Source organism: Heterocephalus glaber, unplaced genomic scaffold (genome assembly GCF_053883595.1).
Source record: "Heterocephalus glaber isolate CG9 unplaced genomic scaffold, H.glaber_assembly_v1.0 deba00001472, whole genome shotgun sequence".
Lineage (NCBI taxonomy): Eukaryota > Metazoa > Chordata > Mammalia > Rodentia > Bathyergidae > Heterocephalus > Heterocephalus glaber.
The window spans coordinates 745659-767640 of record NW_028258315.1 but is presented as its reverse complement, the minus strand read 5'-3'; the positions used below and the strand labels follow the sequence as shown (position 1 = coordinate 767640).

The 21982-nt window shown below is 54.5% G+C and overlaps 1 protein-coding gene and 1 non-coding gene across 3 annotated transcripts; both read right to left on the bottom strand.

Annotated features, from left to right (window-relative positions):
• Positions 1-5382: 5382 nt before the first annotated feature.
• Positions 5383-5488, bottom strand: Trnal-caa (transfer RNA leucine (anticodon CAA)). The gene is made up of 2 exons: positions 5451-5488; positions 5383-5428 (listed from the first exon to the last, which is right to left on the bottom strand). It is a non-coding gene; the product is annotated as a tRNA-Leu (tRNA).
• A 3160-nt stretch (positions 5489-8648) lies between these two features.
• Trim27 (tripartite motif containing 27) lies at positions 8649-20025 on the bottom strand. 2 transcript variants are annotated; one of them, XM_004847850.3, is made up of 8 exons: positions 19492-20025; positions 18818-18913; positions 17064-17294; positions 14550-14572; positions 12465-12580; positions 12291-12323; positions 11214-11240; positions 8649-9459 (listed from the first exon to the last, which is right to left on the bottom strand). In XM_004847850.3, the coding sequence occupies exons 1-8, from the start codon at positions 19909-19911 to the stop codon at positions 8864-8866; spliced, it is 1542 nt and encodes a 513-aa protein (XP_004847907.1). In that variant the 5' UTR covers positions 19912-20025; the 3' UTR covers positions 8649-8863. The 2 variants fall into 2 exon arrangements, with proteins under 2 accessions (XP_004847907.1, XP_087037826.1); XM_087181700.1 differs by having other exon boundaries at positions 19209-19660.
• Between the last annotated feature and the right edge of the window lie 1957 nt (positions 20026-21982).

Genomic DNA, 21982 nt, shown 5'->3' with positions numbered 1-21982 from the left:
GGGAAACTGAAAGGAGGGAGCAGAGCCAGCCCAAGACAGAAGCCATGGGAGCTACAACCACCCACAGTGCCGTAGGGGCAGAGGCACCCAAGCCTTTGCAGTTCACATCTTGCTGCAAATTGCCTCAGGGGCTGCACGTGAAACTACAGGACTTAATGTTTGCCCTGCTAAATTTTAGACTTGCTTTGGTCCCATTCCTTTGTATCCCCCTATTTGTACCTTTTAGAATGATGACATTTATCTTACGCCATTGCACGTTAAAAGTGTTCAACTTTCTTTTCATTTATACAGGGGCTTACAGCTATGAGTTGGCCTTAAATCTCAGAAGAGTTTTTAGACTTAAGATTTTTCAGCAATGCTGAAACAGTTAGGACTTTGGGAACTCTTAGAGATAAACTAAATGCCTTTGACATAAAAAGATGTGCATGAGTCTTTGGAGGGCCGGGGTGAAATGTTACGGCTGTGCCTAGACATCCCCCAAAGCTTCATGCAGCCATAGGTGGGGCGTTTTCAGAGGTGGCTGGGTCTAGAGTGTGCGGTGCTAGAATTGATTCATGGTGCAGTGCTAAGATCAAGGACACTAAGATTAAGGTTCTGAGTGCTGCCCTCCCTAAGTAGCCTAGATAAGATATGAGATAAAAAGAGCTGTGGTTGGCCCTTACTTGTTTTGCTACCTGTCGGAAATAAACTATTTTTCCTGTGCGATGCCCCTCTGGCATCCACCCTGCCTTAAAGCCAGCTGATTATGGACTAAAAGCTGAACAAACTGTGAGCTAAATAAACCTTTCCTCCTTTAACTTTGGGTATTTGGTATTTTGTCTCAACAATGAGAACAGTAACTAAAACAGACTCTAAGAACCCAATGCTATGTGTCCTCTTTTATTTCTGTCTAGGCTGAGAACGAGCTGCACTAGAGAAGGATGAGTTATTCTGTTTTCTGTTGAAGTTCACACTGTACTGTATGCTTCAGTTTGAAAAAAAACAACACTAAACCACAAAATAAAACAGGGTTCTGGACTTCAGGTGATGGGATCTAAGGCTGAGAAAGAGAACTTAGCTTGGAAGTCAGGCTGGCCCGGATGAAGGCTGATCCTATGCAAGATGTGGGTGGACACTGGGAGGTCTGCTGTGAACATGTGGGGATCAGGCTGGGGCTGATCGACCGGCCTGCAGCGACTTGGTGTGGGGCCAGCAATGTCCTCTGGGCTACCCAGTCCGGCAACAGGGCTTGTGGAAGACTAGCTCTGCAGGGGAAACTCGGGACTGCCGGGCACAGAGGGCTGCTGCTGGCAGCTGGAACAGAAGGAGAGCAGTCCAGAGGGGTGGAGGGGACAGTGGCCCTGAGGGCCCCAAATCTCCACCTGGGTGCACCTGGCCCAGCCACAGTCTCCCTGTCTGGCCCCCGCCAGCCCTGTTGGCTGCCGTGGGATGTGACTTGTATGAAACCAGAGATTTTGCCCATTTTACTCATTACTGGCATGTGGCAGACATGACAACATATGCCAAGTGAATGGACATGAGTTTGTGTTTATTCTCTCTTGAATATACAGGAAATTGGAAAGGCTGAAGACAAAGAATTCAAACTCTATATGGACCTAAACAGGCTGTTATCAGAGAAACCTTGGGAAACGGGCTAGGAACAAAAACAGAAGGAACAGAAAAAACAGACTTTGCGCATATTAGACTAAGTGTGCTAAAATAAAAAATTGAAGGTGGTGGCTTCTGATGCATCTGGTGCTCAGTTGCCAGATGAACTTCCTGCTGTGGGGGAGCTGCTTCTAGAGAACTGGACAGGGTGTGCACACTTCTCAATTTTGCAGTATCGTCAGTCCAGGCCTGTGCTAGAGGATCTCAGGACTTTACTCCTCTTACTTGCATTTCAGGGTTCTTTGGAGCGGACTTCCTCATGTCCACAACAGCCTGGCCTCTTACTGGATATTTTTCCAAAGAACACACAAGGATTCTGTTAGAAGGAACTGGCCAATGCTGGACAGTTTGATGTTTTTGGCTAAAGTTTTTCACAGTCATTACTGTCTATGGTTCTCCCCTATGTGAACTCTCTCATGTTGAACAAGACTTGCTTTCAAAGGCTTTCCCACATTCACTGCATTTATAAAAGGCCTTGTCTCAATCCAGGCCTCTTGACCCAATTTCTTTAGACGGTAAGCCCAGGATTGCTAACAGGCAGCTGATAGCACAGAATATTTCTAAAGAAATAAAATCACAAATTACTCAGTAGGCTGGGGCAGGAGTATTCAAATTCCAAGCCACATTAGGCAACTTAGCAAGACCCTGTCTCAAAATAAAATAAAATGGATTGAGGATGTCGCTCAGCATTCCCTAGGTTCAGTCCCCAGTACAGAACATAAAAGTTGGGGGCTGTCTCCTGAGTGATTCCTTGATTGGTGGTAAATTAATCTGGATCTGACCAAAGAGCTTCATTGCATTTTCCACACTAGAGAAGCACAGATTCTCTGATGGAGTCAGGTGTGAGCCCTGAAAGGCTTTCCACATCCCAGCGTGTGTGAGGTGGCTCCTGAGTGGCTTCTCCAGGGCATGTGCAGCCAGAGTACCCAGGACTTTCCCATGCCTGCCACCACCCTGGAGAGGGGTGGCAGCAGGAAGGTGGCCCTGTGAAACTCTTCCCACTCACCCTGAGCTGTTCCTCAGGGCTGCAAAGCTGCCCTGTGCTTGATGCTTCTCTGCCTCCAGGTCTCTGGCCAGTAACTACACTGAGTTTTTCACGGATTTTCACTTGTGATATTATTTCTTCAGAAATGTTCTGCTGTGCAATCAGCTGCCTGTTACCATCCTGGGTTGACCGTTTTAAAAAAATAAACAAGCTATGCAAATATCTATTTCATTGTATGGAAGTTAAAAAAAATCAGAAGTAAAACATTTTAAATTACATCTTAGATGAATGGTAATCACTTACTAAAGAGAGTCATACTGTGGCCAGGCACACGCTAGACATTTTCACGCATGTTCACTCACTTAACCCTTAGAATACACGAGTGAGTGGCTGTCATCATCCCCTTCACTGCTGCAGCTGTGGGAGAGTCATTGTGCAGACAGCCCCAACCCCTGCTGCACATCATACCCAGTCCCCGGGCCTCTCCTCCCAGCATTGTCTTTGTCTCCTGGCCCTGATGCCTCCCTTGTTTACTCTTCTAGAAGGTGGTCTCCAGGGCAGAGGCTGCTGCCTGCTTGAGTCATTGCTGGCAGAGAATAGACACCTCAGTTTGCTTGTGTTTGTTTACACTCTTTAGAAGGCACAAAGGACAAGGAGGTGGTTGACTGGTACCCAGGTTGGTTCTGTAAGGTGCTGGGAAAGCCAGCACTGCCCCAGGAAGCGTTCATCTCCTGCTCTGGGGGTAGCCCTGGTTGTGTTCCAGTCTGGCTTAGGCTTGGCTGGTGTAGTGGAGAGTTAGTTTCATCATGAGTCATCTGTGAGGCTCTGCTTTTCCTGCATCCGAGGTGATTACAGGTTTAGGACAATGGCTCCAGATGTTAGGGCATTTCTCAGGGGGCCTGGAACCGCCTTTGTCTTGAGAATTGCTTTGGTTACTTTTTTTTTTTTGGTATTGGGGATCGAACTCAGTACCTTGTGCTTTCGAGGCAGCTTTGGTTACTCTGATGTTGGTGTCTTCATACTTCAGGGGGACAGGATGATCGAAGTGACTGACATACCTCTGTGCAAAGCCAAACAGAAATCTGTCCCAAGTTTTGAGCTGATAAGAGAGACAGAAAATGAAGGCAGACACCTACAGGTCCAGCCTCTAGGTATTTGTTACACTGTCACTGAAGCAAGTTTCTACACATTCCTATGTCACACTACTGCATTAAACTTTCACTTGATTATGTGGCACTTAACATAAGAGAATCTATTTTGGTGTGTTCTGGGCACCTGAGGCCTACTGTGCTCAAGCCAAAACAATAATCTCTATTATTTTTGGCTCAACAGTATCAACTCTAAAACTCAAGTCTACAAGACTGTATTAGCTAAATAGTGGGCTCCTATTCAGTTTTGAAGTTAATAGTTATCTCCATTTCCAATTTCATCAGAAAAAATGTAAGTGTCTTTTAAAAACAAAACAAAACAAAACCCCAGCTTACCTTGTGTGGGGTAACTTTATTTTTTCTATACTGGGGATTGAATCTAGAGCCTCCCATTGAGTTAATCCCCAGCCATAGACCATGAATTTTTAAAATTTTGAGACAGGGTCTCACCAAGTTACCCAGGCTGGCCTTGAACTTGTGTCCCTCCTGTCTCAGTCTCTGGAGTTACTGGAATTGCAGGTAAGCATCACCCTGCTCAACAACTTTCACTGATTTTGAGTTATTTTACAATTTACATTTCTACTGAAGACACTATAGAAAACTGTTCCTGGGATCTCAGGGGTAAAAAGCAGTGAACCTACGTTAAGAGGTTCCAGGCTGAATTGATACAGGGCGAACAGACGTAACTCCCAAACCAGCTACATATCCGAAGCGCGAGTTCGTGTTCTCTAAAATTGAAGAATGAAGTCTAGGAACAACGGAGGTTAAGTGTAGAAAAAATTTACTGAAAGATAGCTTCAGTCTAAGAGAGACAGAGGGGGACAGAAAAGTGGGTTGCCCGCCCACCCTCCTTCTCAAAGGCGTTTTATGGGACAAAGCCACCAGGTGAAGCAGGTTCAAGGTGGAACAAAACTATAGTCAACTGGTAACATTACAAATACAGTCTCTTGGGTAATACTGACCCAGTGAAAAATCACAAGGTGGGCAAAGCTATGAACAACCAATACGATTACGACCGGTACAGTTGCTTGGGTAACACTGATTAAACGGGCATCCGACGGGGAAACAAGTCACGTGACAAGCGAACCAGGCCCGAGCAAGGATCCTCGGCGGTGCGGGGTGGGTCAGGGGTCTCGGAAGACCTGGCCCCAGGTGACCGATGCCTCCTTAGAACATCCACCAGTGCACTCATCTCCGGGGAAGCGCGTGGGTCTGGCAGTTTCTCGCCCACAACGCGGGGCCGGGCCAGAGGGGCGGCTCCGCGCTCTCGGCGGGTGCTGCGCGCCCAGGGGACCCGGCAGGGCTGAGGAGCGGACGCGGCGGGGAAGCGCGCACCCTCAGGCGACCGTGGCGCCGCCGCGCGCCCGGAAGCGTCCAGAACGCGCCGCGGGCACGCGCCCGGGGGGTGGGGCGGCCCCGCTGGGACCGAGCTTCTCTGCCGGAAATCTCGCGGCTCTCAAAGACCTCGCGAAGCTTCTGCTTGTCTTTTGTGTTGCCAATTCTTAAGACAAAATTTTAAAAGTGTTTGAAAGTAGGCTTGCTAGTTCATGTACAATAGTTTGTTGTGTTTGTGTGTTCCAAAATGAGGCAAGAAAACCAATGTGTCAGAAGTGGGATTCGAACCCACGCCTCCATACGGAGACCAGAATCCCCGAACGCGGGAAGCAGAGCTTGAGTCTGGCGCCTTAGACCACTCGGCCATCCTGACACTCCGCAAAACGATTGCCGATCTCACATTAAAGAGCGCTTAGAGAGGGCGCCTGCGCGACGCGGGATGATGACGTCGGGCTGCTTGGCAGCAGTGAGCCCGCGGCCGCCTGTAGGCTGACCGGAGCGTTACTGCAGCCAAACAGACCACGCCAGAGCTGGAGGGAGGCGTCGCGCGCGGCCGGGGTTGGGGCCACCTGGCGAGGTCTCCCTTAGGCGCGGGGGCCCGGCCGCGCCGTGACTGCGGAGACGTCGGCTTGGACCCTTCCGTTCGGGCGCGGGGCGACAGAGGTGTTGTTAGCAGAAAAAGGCCTTTTATTCCTGGCCAATTTTCCTCCCCATCCCAACTCTTCCTTCTTTTATGGCGTATTAAGCGGCGGCTACCTTGATTGTGTTGCACAAGACTTCATATCTTTTTGGGAGTGAGGTAGAACTAACTATGGGAGCGTGAGCGTGGACCGTCAGTATCCCTTGTGTATTAGGACTCGCCCGAGGCTATCCCGGATTTCTGTGAAAACATGCTCCACGAGAGGGAACTTGAAAGGCCTGGCAAATAAAGACGGGGGTGAGCGCCCCAGTAAAGAGCGATCAAGCCGACAGCCCCTCACGAATTTTAAAAGCAGGACTCAGTCCCCATACTTGAACCTCTTCACTGATTGATGGGTGATAGATCGATTGGCTGGTTTTTTGGTGCTGGGGATTGAACCCAAGGCCTCTTGCATACACGCACAGGCGCGCACAACTTTTCCGCGACAGTTAAAGAACTACGAACCAGAGGAGCTGTTGAAGCCGGATTGTGTAACTGACATCATTTGTTCGAAGAAAACAGGTGCCAAAAGAATCCTACCGAGCTCGTCTCCTTCAGTGGTCCGCATCCTCCCTGTGAACTCAGAGATTGCTTTAAGTAAATTTAGAATTATTTACAAATTCATTTAACTCCATTCAAAATGGGCTTCCTAAACTAAAATTTTATTATTTTTTAAAAAAGTAGTGGCAAAGTTTATTTGAAAAAGTAAAAGTGAAGAGCAAGAGAAAAACTGGCTCAGCCGAGTGAGCTAGGGCCGCCGAGTAAAAGAGGAAAAAGCGAGATAAAAGAACCCCCTGGAGATACAGGGCGGGCTCTCGCCAGGAAAGCCAGTGGTAGCCTTAAAAATGTAAATACCTGAGTCCACCCCTCCCAGAAGTAATCACTGCGCCACACGAACTCTGCCCTCCTCTCATCTGCTGCACACCCCACAGGGAAGCCTGGGCCTTCTGTTCATATTGTAACACAGGTATCATAAGGAAAATGGGCTGAACTTTTTCTACTCAGTATTGTTAATTAGAGTCACCCTTACAGATGCGTCCTCATTAAAACTGCAAAGGGGGGGATGGGATAAAATAAAATTTATTAAAAAACAAATTGCAAGCAGCTTTGCTGGATTCCACAAGCTTGCTTATCTGTGCTGTAGCTGCTGCTTTTAGCCGGTGTACAGGGAATAGAGTAATGGCTGCCAACATCACGGGGAAGTGGGAACCAAGGGCACCTCCTCTTTGTGGGCCTTTGCTCTCCCTCCCTGCCCCAGTGGGCTCAATAATTAAGTGAAAATGGGATGTGATTTTGATATTTTCCAGTTGTGATCCTGCAGGTGCTGCTATGAAAAGGCATCGCTGGCCAACAGACTGCATTGCCAGCTCTGCCCCTCCTGGTACAGAGCAGAAGCCCCACATCTGTGGCAGAACTGAGGAATGTGATCATGTGTCCAGCTGTCTGAATCCTGGACATGGTGCTTCCTAGCTATGCATCTGGGATCAGGCACTTACCCTCTCTGCTTCAGTGTCTGTATCTGTAAAATCAAGGAAATGGTGCTTTGGGAGTTTAATGAGCCTTAAATAAGTTATAGTGCGTAAAGCTCTTCATGCTGTGTGCCAAACACTGCTTTGTTAAGCACTTTATGTAAATATGTATTATATGTTCATATCTCAGAGCATTCAGAAAAAAGTCCCTACTGACAGTCCCTGGCTGTATTGTTTCCCTTAAAGCCTAGTGAATGAATTAGGAGGTTATCCTCAACTCATGGTCTTCAGCCATGGAACCCCAACGCCTGGACCAGGAAAGTGCAGAGCCCATGGACGCTTGTCTAGAAGCAGAAAAGATCCAAATTCCTGAGAACTGGGCTGTCTTCTCGGCCTGATCACTCCTCCTCAGCACAGGACTCTGCTTGGGCTCCTGGTTCTGTGCTCAGGAATGTTTTGGGCTCTCTGATCTTTACAGGTGGGTCCATTATCCCACTGCTAGTTAAGTAAGCAGACCTTGATACCACACTTCCCCAGTGAAATCACAGGCTTACCCAATACGAGAATTGTAGACCAGAGATAAACAAGACTGCCTTTTTAGCCCTCTTAGGAAATGAGTTTTACCATCTAGATGGGAGAGGAGAGTAGCCAGAATGGGACCCTGGAGTCACGGTGGAAATCAACGTGTTCCCTTCACTCTCAATCTATGAGCCCAATCTCAGTAAGACCCAGGAAAACCAGAAATACAAATACCCACTATCCACTTTAAACAGGGGCACGTACCCAAAGAGAAGCAGGACTAAGAACATCCAGGGACTCACTTGCAGTGATGTGCTTCCGCCTTCTGACTCCAGAATGGCTCAGGGGGTGAAGGCCCTGGGGACAAGCAGCCCAAGGCACACATATGAGGAAGGTCAAGCCCTGGCCCCAAAGGGGATAGGAAGAAGCAGGCAAGAAGGCAACAGACTCCTGGAACAGTGGCCCAGACTCTGCAAGGATGGCGTGTGGCTGACCACAGAGGGCAGCAGGATCCACCTCCCATCAGCCTGAGGGGAGCAGACAAGCCCTCTTGGAGGACAGAGGCACACACCAGCTAGAACAGCACCGCATGATAGAGGTGCTACTGTTTTCACCATTCCTGTGAAATAACTGGAACCAACCAAAACATAGCAGCATCATTGTTGGAATTAATAAAACTTGGCACACTGGAAGTCCGAGGTGGCAGTACTTCCAAGGACAACTGAGGCAGAGGGAGCCAGGTGACAGCCCTCAAAGGGCCCTTCAGATTCTCAGAAGTGACAAGAATCCCCCGGGACCTGGGGTGGGCCAGAGGGGCAGAGTCTCAGTGCCCTCCACACGCAAAATGGTCCGCATTCTTCACCTGCTGCAGTCGGAGGCCATCTGGTTTTATTTGTGGGCAATACTGATACTTCTCATTACAGCTCACAATTTGCATGGGAAGGGGAAGGGTCCCAGGGAACATGGACATCGCATGTCCCATGGTGAGGGCAGGGACAGTGTGGACATCCAGCTCCGATGGACAGAGGCAACACTCGGCAGGGCGGCAGAGGACCCCAGCTGCCAGCCTGAGCTCTACTCCTCACGGGGAGGTCTCCATGGAGCGACCGTCACTCCCAACATGGCCAGAAAAGCCATCGATGCCACTCATGGGGCAGATGATGAGGGGCGCCGCGCTCTTCCCACCTGAGTAGCTCAGGCTGAAGTAGGGCCGCACTGGCCCACAGAAGGTGGCGTGGGAGAAGGTGAAGGTGTGACACCTCTCGGTCACATTATAGAAGGACACCTCGCCAGCGTCGTAGTCCAAGAAGATGCCCACGCGCTGCAGCGGGGTCCGCAGGGGCAGCGCGGTCATGGGTGAGGTGAGGGCCCAGTACTCCTTCCCGTACCACAGCGACACAGCCCAGAACCCGTTCTGGGGGGCCGAGGTCACACCGCCCTTCCTGCACACCGAGTCTTCGCACACGCCGATGGTCCACTTGGCCTTGTCCCCCACCTCCACCTCCCAGTAGTGGCGCCCGCCGACGAAGCAGGGGGAGCCCAGCACGCAGGGGAACAGGTTGAAACGCTCCGGGTTGTCGGGCAGGTCCTGCTGCAAGTAACTGTACCGCACTTGTCGCAGGTTGTCGGACAGGATCAGGCTGGGGTAGGCCGTGTCTGGGTCCAGGGTCACGTCGACTGCAGGGCAGAGGAGGCTTAGCCAAGGCCAGGGACCCCAAGGACACCGCCCCCATCCCAGGGCCAGGGTCCGGGCCTGCTACACACCGTTCACTTCACAACGAAACATGTCACAGGACTCACATTTGCAAAATTACTGCTGGGACTGCTCTGACAATACAGTAAAAGTAGGAAAATCAGCCCGTTCCCTCTCTGCCTCCTGAGCCACAACATCCATGATAAACTGAATCAGGTTTCCTGCCTGCCCACAATCCCTTCATATGAAAGCCTCAGAGGCCTAAAAAAGCATCACAGACTCAGAGTTAGATTCCAGACAGGTGGGGTCTGCCACAGCACCCTGTGATCAGATATCAGCACATCTGCATGCAACACAGAAGCTCATATCCTGTAGGACAAAGCTAGAACAACTCCGCACAAATTCACTTTGCTGCCATAAAGTAATGAAAAACTTTGGCCTTCAGAGACACGGGGGTTTGGACTTGTGGGAGGGACTCAGACCTCCAACAACCGGCCCGGCCCTCAGATCACCGTTGGACTCATTCAGTGAGATCGTATTCTATGTCCAACACTACTCCTCTTCTAAGGTCCTTATCGTCCCCAGTTTTTCTTAACCAGCCCACAACTTTTTTTCCCCTAGCACTCAAGATTAAACCCAGATGGCTGGCTCTGAGCTACATCTCCAGCTATTTACTTTTTTGAAAGAGGGTCTTGAATTTCCCAGATGGGGCCCAAAGTTGAGACCCTCCCGCCTCAGCCTCTCATAGAGCTAGGATGACAGGCAGGTACCAACACAACAGCTTCTACTCCTCTTGCTTTGAAATCTAAAGTGTGTCACTGTGTTACCTCCCGTGTTCAGTGTCACTGTTTCCGCAATCACGCGGTGCCCTTCTGCTTGAGGAGCACTCATCTGTACTCAGCTCTCCAAGCTGCCCAGAGGACTGACCTTTGCCTCTCAGGAATCAGAACCCAGTCAGGCTAGGGGATTTCTGAAAATGGTCCACACCTGGCAACAAGTAAAGGTGACCAAGAACCCCAGGACCTTTGATTCTTGGTTCAACAGTCTGGCCACAATGGGGACTGGACCCAGAGCCCCCCACACTAAGCACATGCGCTGGCCGCTCCACTCCACCGGAACCTGGCCTCCTCCTTTCCCATGCTGTGTTTCCCTCGAAAGCCCACAGGCAGGACGGTATCTTACACTTTTTCCCCTTGTGGCTCTGGGGATCAAACCTAGGTCCTGAGCACAGGCAAGTGCTCCTCAACCTGGCCGCGCCTGTTAGTGCAGGATGAAAATGCAGCACTGTTCACCTTTGCTGAGGGCACTGAATGGAGGGCGGCCGTGGGGACCAGTGAGTCAAGACCCAGAGCCCAGGGTCTGTTTGGGAAGAGGGCCCCACATGGTGGCGGCCACGTGGCGCCGGGGTCACAGCTCGGGGGGGCACTTCCCTGGCCTTTCCCACTCAGAGGGTAAAGGGACGCAGCCAGGACTCCCGGCTGGGGGATGGGCAGGGCCGCCTTCTGCTCGGGGAACAGCAGTTTCCACTGTTGTGCTGTGAGCCCCGACCGACTGCCCTGCGGCTGCAGCCTACGGCGGCCAATGTAAGCCCCAAGACGGCGGACCGTGTGTGCCACCCCTCACACAGGCAGCCCGACGGCCGGTCACGCTGAGGCGCAGCCCGTCATGCACAGCAGCAGCTAAGTTCACCAGGGCTTTTGTTCCTTTCCCCAGTGGGCTTCTGTCCTCCATCACTTACCCGAGTATAACTGAGCCTCTCTCAACTCTGAAAGAACAAAAGAGATAAGAAGTTACTGAAGGCCGTGAGCGGTTCGAGGAAGTCTGGCTGCGCGCACTTGGTCCCTGTGGAGCTGTGGCCTCCACTGGAGACCCTAGGGCCTGGGCAGCCGTGCGCTGTCCTCTTCACACGGTGGGCAGCTCCAGCGCCCAGCCCAGGGCTTCAGGGAAGAGGGCAGGAGCTCTGTGTGGAGGGACATGGCTTTCCTAGGCAGCTTTGTCTTGGGCTGGCAGCTCCAAGGGCACCACTGCCACCGAGGCGCACACGTGCTGTCACGCGTTCCCATGGAGCCTTGTGACAAAGATGGACAGGCGAGGCAAATGAGAGCCAACCAGAGGAGCCGTGTCAGAACCAGCCACTTCCGCTGCTCCCCACAGTGCTGTGTGCTCGCTCCTCGTGTGGCCAGAGGACGTGTGTCTCCAGCGGCACAGCTACGTGCCAAACACGCCAAGAGGTGAGAAGACCACACAAAGGAGGACTTGGCAAACACAGCGCCGACTCCCGAGCAGAGGCTGTCTAGGAGGGAAATCTGGACTTGGAAAAGCCTCCCCCAGACTCCCAGAAAACCCTAATGACAGATAGAAGACATCAGGCTCCGGCCTACAATTAACCTTATGACCTCTGTGTGGTGCGAAGTATCATCTCTCTCTCCCTCTACAGGTGAAGCAGTAACAATACCGACCCTTCACTGAGGCCTGCGCCTCCGGGTGCTGCTGGGTCATGCGCATGTCCACACTGCAGGGGCCCGGGCAGCCCTGCTGTGCATGCAGCTCCGGCGGGTGTGACCAGCACGTCCCGGTGAAGCAAGCTAATCCTGCACTAATCTTTCTCTCCTCCAGCAGGAGACCTGAGAGCTGCCTGAACACCTGACGGACCTCATGTGAGAACGGGGCTGTTAACTGGGAAATTCATGAGGGGCAGGGGTGGGAAGCCCGGGGGAGCTGCCGGCCGGGTCACCGTCTGTGTCCCACTCTTTAAGACAGATGCTGCTCCTCCCAGGACAGTCCAACCTCAGAGCCAGTCAGGAGGGCAATTTACCTTGAATTTTCTCCATATCTGACTGCATTTTTTCTAAGGAGAGAAAAGAAGATATTCAGCTGCATCCCACATCTGTGCACCAGTGCTGGGCAGTACACATCCCTCAGGCGAGCTGAAGACATTTAGGGTAAAAGCCCACTTTTCCCTCCCGACCCCTCTCCTCAGATTTATTACCTGTGAACTGCTTCAGACTCTCTGTCAAGAACAGGCATTTTTGGGCAAAAATGTGGATTTTCTCTTGCAGATCTGGAGGTGTGATCCAAGGTTCAGGGATCCTGATTCTTTCAGCCCTAGATTTAAAGAACACATGAATCTTTCCCTGAATTCCAGCACCTTCCATGGGCCAGGACAGGCCTTGGATAAATTCCCCGACACTAGCTGACACTGAAGCTGCTACTCCAGCTGGTAGTTTCTCCTAGGCTGTGATTCTCTAAATCAGAACAAAGGTCGTACCTTGCACATTTTCATTTCCCCAAGGCACGTAACCCATGGGTTCTCAAACAGCAAGTTTCTAAAAAGGTTTACTGCACTCTGGGTGGCTGGAATCAAGAGGACCGCAAGTTTAAGTCCCACCTGGGCCACTTAGTGAAACCCTGTCTTTAGAAAGTACTGGGAATGCAGCTCAGGGTGAAGGCCCTGGGCTTGTGGGGTAGGAATGGGGGTTATGTACTGAACTAAATTGAATTATGAGGCTGACCTTGCCAGAAATCACAAAGTTCTGTGACACAGTCCTTGGTATTTATGGTGGGCCACTGTCCACACTCTTCAGATTCCCAATATGGAGAACGACACCTCAGACAGGTACTCTGTGAATTCCACACCCAACCCCTACCAGTCTAAGGGTCTATGGCAGACTGCTGGCTGCTTGTCCAGTATCTCCCAGGTTTTGTGCTTATGGCTGGCCATGTCCCGTACGTCTAGATGTGACCAAATTTCGGCCAGGGGGAGGTGAAGAAGTACCTCATAGCATTTTGAAAAATCTGCTTCCAAGTGATCTGATGTGATCCATCTCCTTTCTCCTGAGTGGAATCCTAGCAAGGGTCTACATGAGGACCAGGCCTCAGGGAGGGCAGAAGAGCAAAGGGGAAGAAATCAGGGTTTTTTTGTTCTAGGAAATGCAATCAGGGCCTTCACGCTGAACTGTATCTCTAGCCATTTTTTTCTATTTTGACAGAGTCTTGCTAAGTCACTGAGCTGCTCAGGCTGAGCACCAACCTGTCAGTCTCCTGCCCCAGCCTCCCAGAGTGACAGGGTCGCAGATATACACCACCATGCCTGGCCAGAAATCATGCTTTAGGGTCACTGGCGCCACCACCCTCGCCCTGGGGCTGCCTACCTGCACATTTCTTACATCCTGACCAACTTTCTATTATGTTTAAGCCTCAAGCCGATGAAATTTTGTGTCTTCTCTGTCCTTAATGTCACACTCCGTTAGGATCTGTGGGACCCGCCTGGTGGTCAGAGCTCACCTGACCCCAGAGCAGCAGGAAGGTTGTTGCCTTGGTCCCCTGGATGAAACTGGTGTAAACTCCACCTTCTCTCCGCCCTGGGCCCCTCAGAGCCGCACTCCCACCGGCACGGCTGTCCACAAAGCCCTGCCCACTGACCCCCCCCAGGCCTCCTCTGCCGCCTCAGATGCTGTGCTCCTGGCATGCAGGATTTTGACTGCACCAAACGCTGCTCCCGCAGCCCGCCCCGCCCCGCCCCGCCCCGCCCCGCCCCGCCTGCGGCCCACCCTGCAGTCTCTGCCTTTGGGGGCCCAGCTCGGTCCCACTCTCTTCTTTTCTCAGGGCTGAGGACAGAAGCCAGGGCCTTGAGCTAGCTAAGCATAGCTCTGCTGCTGAGCCATACTAGGCCTCCTTGTTTTCTGGCTGATGCTACAGTAGGAAAACAAGAAGAAGCATCAGAGTCTGGGTGAGTCTCCAGCAATGCCTAGGCCTTCCTGACCTCATTCCAGAAAAACCCCGCAAGCCGTGGGAAGCAGTGGCCTCGATCGACCCTTGCACTTTGCCCAGGCCCCGTCAGTCTCCACGGAAGTCCTCCCAGCCTCGGCCACCAGCCCTGACCCTCGGCGAGCTCCACCCTGCCCCACTGTCTGTCTCTGATCTGCAGGCTTTCGGCGCAGAGCTGAGCTTCCAGGGACTCCCCAGGGCAGGCAGCGGTCCTGGAAGGGGCCAGCTCAGCCTGGCAGGGGCGACAAAGGTGAGCAAGATAGTTCTTGTGTGCTTGACTTAACACCAGAGGGAGAGAAAACCGTACCTGCTCAGCGTGTCCCCGATGTCCTGTAAGAGAAAGCAGAAGGGCGGCCATGAGAAGTCATTATCAGCCTGAGCTCCTCTCACAGCTATTCTGGTTTCCAGAGACAAGAACCACTGGAACATGACTCAGTCTCCGGGACCCAAAGGCCAGGTGGAGGAAGCTGGAATTTTCTTACTAACTCGACTTCCTTCTCTTACACCTCACCTGCCCATCTGCCTGGCTTTCACCGTGGAATAATTTCAGATCACAGACAGCTGTTCAGACAAAGAACTCTGGGTTACCTTTAACTGTTTGCCTGTCAATCATGGCACCCTCAGAGCAACCCAAGGCTGCTGTTCCTGCCGCCCCTCCATGCGTCCCTGCAGCTCCCAAGGACAAGTGGGTCTTCCAGGTCAGTCACGGAGCAGCGACACGTGTGCCTCCCACGGCCCAGGGCCCATCTGAGCAGCTGTCTTAGTAATGACTGCCCTTCTCAGCTCCCACGTCCTGTCCACGTGAGAAGCAGGGTCCCTCACGGCTCGGTCACCACTAGAACCGTTCCTCTGCCCTGGTGTCTTTCTGTCTTTCCCGGCTCTGATACTATTTGACACAAGCCAGTTACTTTACAGAATGTTGCTCACTGCAGTTTTCCTCAAGATTAAATTCAGGTTGTGCCACTGAGCGTGGTGGTGCACACTTGTAATCCCAGCACTTGGGAGGCTGAGGCAGGAGGACTGCTCCAAGTTTGAGGCCACTATAAACTACATAGTGAATTAATTCAAGGCCAAGGTGATCTATTTAACAGGATGCTGTCTCAACACACCCCCCTTTTAAAAATGAATAAACAAATTCAGGCTGTGCCATCTCTGACAGTGCATTTCTTCGGCCCTCCGAGTGCCCAACTGCTCATGCCTTCATGGTGATACTGGTCTTTTTTGTTGTTGTTGGTACTGGGAATCAAACTCAGGACCTTGAGCTTTCGAGGCAGGTGGTGGCACCACTGAGTTAAATCCCCAGCCCCTTGGTGATACTGGTCTCAACCACTGTATGGTTGCTGTTTTCCTTCTGTAGTTAGTAAGCAATCTGATACTTTCTGTTCTCACTAGATGCTCCTTTCCCCTTAAGATCTAGCCTTAGTCCAGGGTGTGGCAGAGCTTGTGCCTAGCGTGCCTGAGGCCCTGGGTTCAATCATCAGCACTGAAAAAACATTCAACATCTACTTAAGAGAAAATGTGGTTTCTGTACACAACGCAGTCCTAACTGTTCCGCTATAAGAAAGCATAAATGTGAGTTATCTGTAACAAACGGATGCACCTTGATCCATGATGCTAAGTGATATAAATCAGGCACAGAAGGTTCACTACCACACGGTTTCTCTCACATGAGAAACCCAAAGCAGAAATAATTTGAAGAGAAAAATAAAAGACAACAACAACCAGGGAAACAGACCTTCTGAGGATAGGAAGGGGTGTAGAGACCAAGGAGCGGGAGGGAGGGAGGGGAGAAGGAGAGAAAGAGGACTAGGACGTGAAATGTGTATGTGCCCACTCCCCACGATAAATGCACCACATTCAGGACAGGTCACAAATAGGTACTAATGCTGGGCGTGGCAGTGCACACCTGTAATCCCAGCACTTGGGAGGCTGAGGCAGGAAGACTCCGGTGAGTTCGAGGCCAGCCTGGAATACATCATGAGATCCTGTCTCATAAAAGAAAAAAACCCTCGAGCCCATCATGCAAAAAACTGTCTGCTTCCTTGGGGTGTGGGCCATAGCAGCCAAGATTGGAGAAAGCAACAGAGACAAGAAAATCCCAACGGGGCAGAACGGTTCTACGTAAATCCTCTGGGCGGAGCGGCCCTACTGCTCCTCCCCAGCCTGAAGTCACAGCCGGGTCACTCAGAGGCCTCTCTGTGACCTGTACGCTGCTCCACTCAGGTCCTGTGCCCAGGGCCTGCTCGACCACACCCTCCCCAGCAGACCCCACCCACACGACTCGGCAGCATCTAAACACTCCCAGGAAGCCCCCGGTCCTGCTCACCTGCGTGCTCTACTCCTCCACCCTCCGCTCTCCCACAGCTGCACCCTGCACAGGCCCCGTCCCTCCCTAACCCTGCACCCACCCAACCCCATGGTGTTGGACACAGAACGCCTGGCACCAGCCGCATGAGCCCTCTGGCCCCTCCCAAGGCCTCTCCCTCCTGGTCACCCGTCCTCCGCGGGCGACTGGACACTGGCGAGCGTTAGCGCTCAGCCCTTCTCCCCTAGTGTAGGGTCTGCGCCTCTCCACGGCAGCGGCGAGGACTGAGGCTCTGTAGGCCACAGCCGTTCCCAGCACTTGAAGCTGCTGCGGCTGGGGAGGCAGCGACAGACACGGGGCCTGCACGGCGCGGCTCTGCCAGGGAGAAGGCTGGGCCGCTCCACTGGCTGCACCCCGATGGCCCATGGCACTGCCTCTGGCCTCGGCGGCCCTGCTCCGGCCCAACACGCCTGGGGCCGAGTGTGGCCCCACCCAGAGGCCCAGGCGCCGCCTCACCTGCAGCAGCTCCCTGGTGGGCTGCTGCTGCTTCTCCTCCAGCTGTGCGATCAGGCTGCTGAGGTGCGAGATGTTGCAGGAGAACTGCGCAATGGCGCCGTTGATGCTGTTGTAGATGGCCAGGTCCAGCTCCTCCAGCCGGGCCAGCAGCCGGTACTCCTGCTCCTTCAGGGAGTGGCACAGCTGCTCGAACTCCCACACGATCTTCTCCCTCTCCATCTGTGTGAGGCTCTGCAGGTGACAGCCGGAGCGGGGAAGAGCACAGTGTCACCCCGGGCCCTCGGGTCCTCCCTGGGGACTGAGCGCATGGTGCCAGGGCCGAGTCTCCCGATCATAACAAGACCCTCCAGGGAGTCTGCTGCGTGTGACGCGGTCACCGAGGGTAATGGTGGGCGGTGGCTGGGGGAGCCCACACAGAAGCCAAGATCATCCAGCATTTTACAGCGAGAACAGGACCTGAGCCGCATGCCGGGGTCAGCCCAGCTGCTCAAGAGGCTGAGACAGAACCACAAGTTCAGGGCCGGCTTGGGCAAGACAGCAAGATCCAGCTCAGAACCCACGACACAAAAGGGCTGGGGATGAGGCTCAGGATGCGGCCCTGGGTTCAGTCCCTAGTGCTGGGAGACAAAGACCACCGAAGGCAAAGACCAGACCACGCCACCTCGGCAGGCCAAGGGGAAGGGCCTCCTCGCCACTGAGAGCCACGCAGGGCTGTCACACAGAGGGGACAGGCCACGCCGGGTCCCGTGTGCTCACTCCCTGGGCCTGCCCAGCAGCCCACAGCTCTCTCAGCCTGTTGGCTGTGGCTCTGTCTGCCCTTCCTTCTCACCGCAGTCCACCATCAAGACACCACTAGGTTGTGTTCTAAGCACAGGACCAGCAGAGTGGGAGAGGGAGGAAGTTTTGCTGGAGCCCAACCTTGCCCTTCACTGTTGTGCTGGACCCAGAGTCTGAAATGCAGGAACAGGCCAGCAGCGGTGACATCACCTCAGCCCCCAAAGCCACTTCACTCCCTGTCCCTCTCAGACCCTGTGACGACTCGATCCGAGACCCCCGTCCTCCCCGCCTTGGGCCATGCACCTGCCTGGGCTCTAGGCCCTCACCAGTTCTCGCCTTTCTCAGGGCTGAGTCTTCCTGAGACATCAGCCACAAGAGGCAGCCTTACAAACAAACTAGAGCGACAGGAGCCCCAAAGATTAATCAAGGGTTTCTCCAAAGGGGCGCTACGGCACCCCAGCGCGTGACTGCCTCCCATCATGAGACGCTGGGCAGCCTCAGCCTGGCCTCCCCTCTCCCTCTGTTCCTCTCCGGAAGAAAAGGGCAGTTCCGGGCTGCTGGGAGCCCTGTCCAACCCAGCCCACTGCACAGGTGAGCAAACCGAGGCGCAGCGGCGACGTCACACCCTCCGTCTGAACCCCAGAGGCAGCGCCTGTTGCTCCTGAGGTCTCCACTTGAGACAGCAGAGGCTCCCTGTGCAGCGTCCTTCAGGGCCCTGCCTGGGGCGACATTTCTCAACGTACTCATCAGAGGCTTGCTTTTCAGAAGCAAGCACCTCATACGGAAAGATCTGCAATATTTTGTTGTCCAAAAACGTTTTAGGCACTTGGTGAATATATACGTGCATAACAGTCTCTGTGACTCCCAAACTCCTCTCCCAGAATCAGCACAGCAGCCACTCACCAGGAAGAAAGCAAGGAGAGCCGGGGCACTGCTACGCCCGACCCAAGCAGAAGGGGCGCGGGTGAAGCCCTTACCAAGAGTTCGGCCCGTGCCTGTTCGCCCTGCGCCCGGCGCCTCTTCTTCAGGTCCTTCACTCTTCTCAGGTGGTCCAGCTGGCTCTGGATTTGTTCCTGGGAAAGCAGGAACAGCCGCTGAGCCGCCCCAATTACGCCGTGGGGCCGTGGCCACCGCTGCATCCCTACCTCTGGGACCCCCACGTCCCGGCGGAGAGCGCGGCTTCGGACCACGCCACGCTAGCCCCAAAGCTGTGCCCCGCGCAGTAAGTGACCCACCAGTCCCCGAAGGGTGGGGAAAGCGCCTGGATGGGAGACGCAAGCTCAGCGGCGGCTGCAGCGCGAGCGCACGAAGGCCGTGACCTAGTAACTCTCTCCTGCGCGACACGGGTGATGCCCCTGCCCAGCTTACCCGAGTCGGCCGAGGGACGCGGCGGAGCTGAAAGCGCCCTGACCACGCATGCGTGCGGTCACTCTCACAAGGGCGTCATTGTGCGCCTGCACCTGCAGCCCTCAAACCAGAGCCCGCGGGCATCCCGGGCTCACGGCCGCCCCGGCGACTCCGCGACTGAACACTTTGCTTCACTCGGCTGCGCCGCCCGGCCCGCTCGGAGCTCAGGACCCTGCCCGACTCGTCTTCCCGGCAGCCGGGTGAGGGGCGCCTCGCCGTCGGCCCAGCCCGGGAGCCGCCTCACCTTGAAGCCGTCCACCGCCTCCTCGAGCGGCAGCACGCTGTGGCCGCGGTGCTCGCGCGAGCGATCGCACACCACGCAGATGGGCGTGCGGTCCTCTTCGCAGTACAGCTTCAGCGGCTCGCGGTGCTTCTCGCACGCGCCCATCTCGCCGCCCGGGCCCGGCGCGCGCTCGGCGCGCAGCTGCTTCACCAGGCGCGTCACGTTGGCCAGGGGCCGGTTGGGCCGCAGGTGGCGCTGCGGGAAGGCCTCGCGGCACTGCGGGCACGACACGTCGGTCTCGGCCGCGCCCCAGCAGCGCGCTAGGCAGGCGCCGCACACGTTGTGGCCGCAGTCGAGCATCATGGGCTCCACGAAGTACTGCAGGCACACGGGGCAGGTGGTCTCCTGCTGCAGGCACTCGGCCACGCTGGCCGCGGCCATGGCGCCGGGGTGGGGCCGCCGCCCTGGCCGGTCCGGGCCCCACGCGCGCCCCGAAGCGCGGGACACCGCGGGCCGCTCGGCGCGCGCAAGACGACGTGGCCGCGTCCCAAAGGGTCTGGCGGCCGCGTAGGCCCCGCCCCGGAGCGAGCGGAAGAGGCGGACGGGGGCGGGGCCTGGCCTCCCGCGCGCTCTCGTGGCGCTCTGGCCGGGCACCCTTCCCTCTGGCCGTGGCCCCGGGCCCTGCCTGGGTCCCTGGTGCCAGGTCTCGGGCTGCGGCCTTCAGAGCGAGGCGGCTCTGCGCGGTCCCGGGAGACCGGGTGGGCGCGCGCCGCTGGCGAAAGGGCCGAGCCCGGGCAGGGAGCCCTGCTGCGCGGACGAGTGGCCCGCGCCGGTCCTGCCCCTGGCGCCCAGCGGGTAGGCTCAGCACCCCGCCCCAGTTCTCCCCTGAAATGGGTGCCGGTTATACCCACGCGAGATCGACGTTGTGTTTTTGTTTTGAATCATAAGGATGTGCATCATAGTTTAATAAAATAGGACTAAAACGCCGGCGCGTGGGGCAGAACCCAAGCATCCCGCCTTGCGCAGGGTGCACCGGGCCGTGGGCCCCGGCGCCTGTCCGTCCTCCCGGTTCTCTCCGAGGAGGAGGGACTTCCGCTTCCAGATGGTCGCTCGGGGATCGCGTTCGGCCCTCCGCCTCGCGGGGCGGGAAACCCGAAGGACTACGAGGCCTGGCTAGCCTCACGCCCTCGTCCCCGCGGGACCAGGCTCTGGGCCCAGCCCTCGAAGCTCCAGGCCCAAGCACCCTGGCCTTTCCAGGAAAGTGTGTGCAGGGATTAGGTCAGTTGATTTGGAGGCATTGAAGGCTGCCCCTGCCATGGTTTGTTCCAACAGAGGGCGCTGAGCGCTGCGAAACTGAGTGAGGGCTCAGGAGGCAGGGGGGCCGGGCACAGAGGGCAGGACGGGGCAGCGGCGAGGAGAGTCACCTGGTGACCTCCGCCCGCCTCCGATCCACAGTCGCTGTCCCTTCATCGCCAGCTGGGCCGTGCGGTCGGCTGTGTTACCCAGAGTTCCCGCTCGCAGCCTGAGCGAAGCCGGCGCACCAGGTGTCAGGCTGCATGGCGTGGAGGTGGATTAGTGACCAGATAAAGGCAACCGTTCTCATTAGTTTTCGGTGGTCTTTTTCTCTGAGACGTTTACATGGCGCTGAGGTAGTATGAAAGAAAGCAGGTAGGAAGCTGCAGGTCTAAGGAAACTAGCTCTCCCCACCTTAAATGGAGTGCTGAGGGTTCCACCTGGGGCCCCCACACTGAGCTGCATCCCCAGACCCCGCTCCCTTTACTTTTTTATTTAGTGATAAGGTCTTGCTAAATCTCGGGACCCAGAGTGCTGGGATTACAGGTGTGGGCGGGCTAACATGCCTTAATTTTAAGGCCTGAGCAAACTCTCCTAAATTACCCATACCTTCCTTTCTAGGCCTATATTTGGGGTTGATAGGGTCCCACAACTCCCAAATTCCTCAGGATTTTTTTTTTTTTTTTTGAGACAGGGTCTATGTAGTTCAGGATGGCGTCAAACTCATGACAATCCTCCTGCCTCAGCCTCCCGAATGTGGGGATTACAGGCGTTCACCACCATGCCTGGCTCCTCAGAATTTTAAGGACACTATAAATCCACACAGTCCAAAAGCTGACCCAGTATAACGCCCCAGGCTTGTAATCCCAATACTTGGGAGGCTGAGTCAGGATTACAAATTGTAGGCCAGACTGGTCTAGGTAGAGAGACCTGGTGTCAAAAAACAAAATAACAACAAAAATCCAAGTTTCAGCCAGACGTCGGTTTTCTAAGGAGATGGTACTCATGTGTCCAACCTGCTGCTCACAGGCCACACACTGCCTGACAGCATGTGACGAGGAACTTTGAGTGTTAGGATGTGGTTTTAGCCATGTTGTCACCACTCTCCTGTAAGGCACTGTGGCCTGCGACCGTGTGACAAAGGAGAGTGAACCCCATGGCGCTGGTGTGGAAATTGCACAGTGGGGTTACAGTTGCTTGTGTAATTTGGCGAGCAAAG

Coding starts and splice junctions, on each gene's coding strand:
- Trim27 (XM_004847850.3), bottom strand. CDS start 19,911: ATGGCCGCGGCCAGCGTGGCCGAGTGCCTGCAGCAGGAGACCACCTGC. Junction 17,295..18,817: donor AGGCACGGGCCGAACTCTTG/GTAAGGGCTTCA, acceptor TGTCACCTGCAG/AGCCTCACACAGATGGAGAG. Junction 11,241..12,290: donor AGATATGGAGAAAATTCAAG/GTAAATTGCCCT, acceptor TTGTTCTTTCAG/AGTTGAGAGAGGCTCAGTTA.